The following is a 5,321-nucleotide window of genomic DNA, read 5'->3' as shown; positions in this document are numbered from 1 at the left end:
AATTAAAGAGATGTTTTGGGATTTACCTGGTATTACAAATTTTGTTAAACTACAAAATTTTAAGTAAAAATCAGAATTCAGTCTCAATTAATAATAATTAATACAACACATTTTTTCATATAAAATTACCAATTTCGGCCCACACTTGTAAGTTTTAATTTTCTAATTGGGAATGTAAAATTATGTTTTGAAACGACATTGTTTTTAACAAATCTAACGCAATTATGCAATTTTTAAATTCTACTAATAATTTGTAATTATATAATACCAATAATTAGCAATTTATCGGCAATTAGTGCTCCAATTAAAATTTCCACAAAACAACAATTTTGCATTACGATACGAATGACAAAGTTTTGTCGATTTTCTTGTGTTTATTTTAAATAATAGATAATTTAGAAGTAAGCATAACGGTGCACTTTCCGTCCTTGTGCAGAAAAAACACAAGTATGTCAAGTAGGCTGTGCCTCAGTTTTATCACTTTTCCGGTCAACCCTCCTCTTTACTTAGCAAACAAAGCTGGTTTCATGACCCCTCTTTGTTTCTATTTTAATTTCTTCCCACACAATTTCCTAAATTAACATCAACTATCGAAAAAGTCTCACCTAATCACATTGTTCGGTAGAAATGTTACACAATTAACTCGAAATTATGATTTATTTTATTAAAACGGTTGTAACTTCCTTAAATAGTTGCCTAAAAAGTTGCGACATTGTTAAGAAAACAGTTGCGACCATTATACAAGTCGTTATATCAACAAAAATGATACAGTGTAGGAATTTACATCTTTTGTCGTCAAATATTTGAGTAAATAAGTGTCAAGGTAAGAAATTTCGAGTAGTTGGAAAAATTAGCGAGTCTTAAACTTTCTAGTAAAGAAGGTTACAACGACCTTTCCCGGCGATGACATTTTAAATCATTTTCTCAACTTTCCACAAATTTCCACCGATCTTATGCAAGATCGAATCAATAATAATTTGCGACTCAAACCTACGAATTATCGAAAATGGTATGACAAGTTCGTGTGAGTCACCCAAAGGCAATAACAACAGAAAAAAAATTAAATAACGACCGTTATACAAACTCTCACTCATTCAAATTTCATTTTCGTTCGAATTTTTCGCATCTTGTTACTCAACCAACCCACGCAAATCTCGAATAAACAACAGAATGTCGTCGTCAAGGTCGAATTTGCATTCATCTGTCTTTCACAACATTTGCCTCCCCTTGTGCCGCCATTACAGCGCCGGGATGCCTCCCCTCGCGGCGCCATGTCGATCTAGACGTAATATGGCGTCTTTGTGTATGCAAATCCGGGCGTTGACTCCTCTGACCTTGACTTGAAGGGCCATCTTGACACGAAATTCCCCTCCTTCCGGCTTGTATTTGGAAGGAAGGAAACGGGATTATCGTATCCGGTCACTAGTTGCATATTTATCGTCGATAACATATGCTAAACATGTGTTTTTCTTTGTAAAATCGCTCAGTGGGAATAGAGATCGGCTTTAGAAAGTGTGGGTGTTTGAACCAATTGTATTATGTTATATTGGCGTTATTATAAGCGGTGCTCGAGGCGAAAATTTCCAACCGATCTGATCAAATCTCTAAAGAACATAACGAGAAAGCCCACTGGCGACACTACCCCCGCCACAAAATGGCGACTGAGGGGAGGCAAACACGTGACTAGTGTTTCCATAGCAAAATTTTGTTGAAACAATAGAAAGCAGTCAACGTGACTAAGAAAACTTGTTTTTATTTAAACGTAAATCATATTTTCGCGATTAGACAAATAACTGAAAATTTTATGGTCCATTCAAACCAAGGTCGGATTTTTGATAAATGGCTTTATTTTGAAAGGAGCTCTTGCTGACATTTCTAAAATTGTCGAAATTTCGACATTTGAAATAGTTTTTTTGTGGTTATGTGAGATTAGCGTAAATTTTATGCCTCACGCGTATGGAAACAATGCAGAATTACAAAGACATTACGTCATGAGTTTTACTTTTTTATTATGGCCTACTTTAGACTCTACAGAATGAGACATCTGGGTGCCTCATTTTCGATATTTATTTGCAATTTTCTGGTCAATAAACTCTTCATTCTGGCCATAACTTATTTATAATCTTCTTCAAAAATAAATAAAGAAAAAAATCAAGATAAACTATACATTTTTATTATTAGAAAATACAAGGAATTTTGTTATTAATTAATTTTAAAATTTGGATATTCCTAATTGATCAATAAATATTCATAACCTAATCTGTCCAAAAAATTATTAAAATGTCTTATTTACTTTTCCACACAAAAACAAAATACCCACTTCTACTTTTGCGCACTCCTGTGGGTCCTAGAGACTCAAAAATGTGTATAAAACGTTTCGGTTGCAATAACGGTAATTTTATATTTTTCTTCTTTTAATCTGTTTACAGTCTTTTGTAACACCGTTTATTACTTATTCTATCGGCAATAAAGTCTTGCATCACTTTTATAACTTTATTTATTTATCGCAAAACAATAAAATTTTCGCAATGTGCTAAAACCCAATGTAAATTTTTCCAAATTTCGAAAAACTACCTGACTAGACACTAGTCAAGATCAAGCAACTTGTTTTGATCCAAACACAAAACTCGTTTCTCGAGCCATTGCACCTGTTCGTATCAAAATAAGCAATAAATTTGCAAAAAAAATATGGCGTCTCGAGGGGAGGTAGTCAACGTTGCCAAATCGAGAGTAATGGCGCTTGAGGGGAGGTTATGACTCAGCGTCAGGTCCATGACATTGATTATAAATCGACCTCAAGAATCAATATAAATCGCAGCCAAGGTTGACCAACCTAACCCATATAGGGAAGTAAAAAATCAAGTTGGCGCCGTTGTTGCTGTCACAAATAAATCGAAATGTCCTTTTGTTATTATCCTTATATGTGTGTGTTATTGAGAGCGATTTTTCTCTTTTGAGTCAGCAAGGTTTGTAGTACGTTTTTGGCGCGAAATTCAAGGGATGCGATGACCATGGACCAGTGTTGCCACTTTCACTCAATCGTTTCCTTATAAGGAGAGCCACCTTGACACACGACCAAACACTTGTCGTCTTCTCTAACGGGAGCAATGTTACGTCCATGGGATTTTGACAGGAAGGAAATTCATTCATGTTTGCTTTTTTTTACAGCACGCCAATGCGGTCAGACATCAAGCAGCCGAATACGTAGAGAAAAAGCAAACCAAGAAAATTATGACGAGGTCGGTGACGGGCAATTTGGCACATGCACAAAAATTAGTCAACATTCCGGAAGTCAAATACTTTGCAACGGCCAAACCACAGACTTTCTTCGCTAGAGACAACGTTTCGAATTTTATTAGATGGTGCAAGGACTCGTTACAGATCATAGAGTGCTTACTGTTTGAATCCGACGACTTGATTTTAAGGAAAAATGAAAAACACGTCATTTTGTGTCTTTTGGAAGTGGGAAGGAGGGCCGCAAAGTAAGTTTTTTTCTACAAAATTACAGCATTTTGCACTTCTACGACTATCGGAGTCTTTGATCTGATGATATCTAGAGAGATTTTTACGTCAAAACAAGAGCTGATACGATCTTTGTTAGATTAGACATTTATAATTTAATTATCTAGCAACAACAGGAATATCTCAATTGTTGTTTCACGAAAAAAAAAAACACACAAGATTAACACATTTTGTATAATAAAATAAAATCGTATTTTTTGAAATAAAAATCATAGTTGGTTATGACATTTTTGAAAAAAAAATGTTTGATAGTAGTTGGCCATGGTAAGACTATTTCACCTAAATAGTGTAAATAAAAAATAGACATATTTAAGCGGAAAAATTGTATCATGTGCGCAGTTCTGGGTGAATAAAAGCAATGTACTTAATTCTGTGCCACCCTGTATACATCAAGCTGTTGAGGAGAAGGTGGTTCCATTCAAAATTTATTATTTTTTTTGCAGATTTGGCATGTTGGCCCCCATGTTGGTCCAAATGGAGCGCCAGATCGACCGGGAGATCGCCGCCGACCAGAAAAAGCTCAATAACGGCCTCCACGACCAAAACAGTTTTGACGATGACGATGACAGTGATATGGAAGAAGAAACAATGTTAATTTACGGTCCTGTGCCCCAAATCGTCACTAACGACTTGAAAAGTCTCGACGAAATGGTGAGTTTACAATTTTATGAACGATCGATAAGCGACGTCGCGACACCCGGAATCGATTCAACAATAAATATCATCACAATTGTTACACAATTTTGTTGCCTATAGCGAAAAAAGGTTAATGAGGTTAGGTTAGATGCGCTATTGACCCGGTATCTCCTCCAACGGGGACGGCTTATCTCTTATGCACTTCCGGCTAGCCAATGGAATTGTTCTTTTGACTAATTACGATGGTAAATTATGGTATTTTGTGACACCGTTCTCGTGAATTGCCTTCAGGTGGGAAATATTGGTTTAGTGTTATTACGTTTACAATAACACGACTCGGGTGTGCTAATTACGACGCAAATATTTGATAAATTTGCCAATTTAATACAATACGAGTTTTTTTGCGTCTGTATTATATTCTTAATTAAAAACTGAATTATTTTCGAGGTGAAAATAAGAGCTTCTGAGCTGCAGAACCGCTAACTTTTTGATGTAACAAAAGATTATTGTTTCCATGTGAAAAAAATCAAAAAAAAAATAGTGTACCGAAATATTATTTTATATCTACCATAGATTTTAGAATTTGTGCAGAAACGTAACTTAAAAATTCCACGAACCGCCACTGGCTGATAATTTTTTGTTATTAACTTATTATTACCAAAGTTCTAACACTCTAAATATGATTTTTTTAAAATAAGCCATTTCAGACTTAATTTTGCAATTTGTTGCTTTATTTTTTTAATTATATCTTTCGACTTTATTGAATTTTTCGGTGACAAATAATTTGAAGGACAAGAGCAAAAATAATGCATTCCCAGACCAAATTTTACAATTTCCTTAAATTTTTAAATTTTATATTGCTATCATGAGAAAGATTAACAAAAATTAAAAAAGGATAGGAGAAAACGATATTACACTACTCCAAAAAAATAAAGGAACAAAAAATTTTCCTAAATTTTTTGGTGATTTTTGAAAGGCTGTAATTCATTGAAAAATGGTTGTGCCCATATTAAAAAAAAAACATTTTGAAGCTAGTTTCTAGTTTTGAGATCTTTTGGCAATTTTTTTTCTGTGCTACAGTTATCACGTAATTTTAACATGAGTTATTAATTAAATGTGAAAGAAAAGAAAATTCAAAATATTAAAAAAATATATACGAGTAT

At 34.1% G+C, this 5,321-nt stretch overlaps 1 protein-coding gene across 1 annotated transcript in view; it reads left to right on the top strand.

Annotated features, from left to right (window-relative positions):
• The window catches only part of LOC123009391 (GAS2-like protein pickled eggs), a 17,631-nt gene that overhangs the window by 2,636 nt on the left and 9,674 nt on the right, over window positions 1-5,321 (top strand). The window contains exons 3-4 of the mRNA XM_044405668.1: window positions 3,169-3,482; window positions 3,966-4,173. Of these exons, the coding sequence (XP_044261603.1) occupies window positions 3,169-3,482; window positions 3,966-4,173 (522 nt within the window). The remainder of the gene's footprint in view (window positions 1-3,168; window positions 3,483-3,965; window positions 4,174-5,321) is intronic.

The sequence above is a fragment of the Tribolium madens genome, unplaced genomic scaffold, assembly GCF_015345945.1.
Source record: "Tribolium madens isolate multiple individuals breed KSU strain unplaced genomic scaffold, Tmad_KSU_1.1 Scaffold_71;HRSCAF=194;Tcas5.2_LG6, whole genome shotgun sequence".
Lineage (NCBI taxonomy): Eukaryota > Metazoa > Arthropoda > Insecta > Coleoptera > Tenebrionidae > Tribolium > Tribolium madens.
The sequence above is the reverse complement of the archived record's forward strand: the minus strand, read 5'-3'. Positions and strand labels throughout refer to the sequence as shown.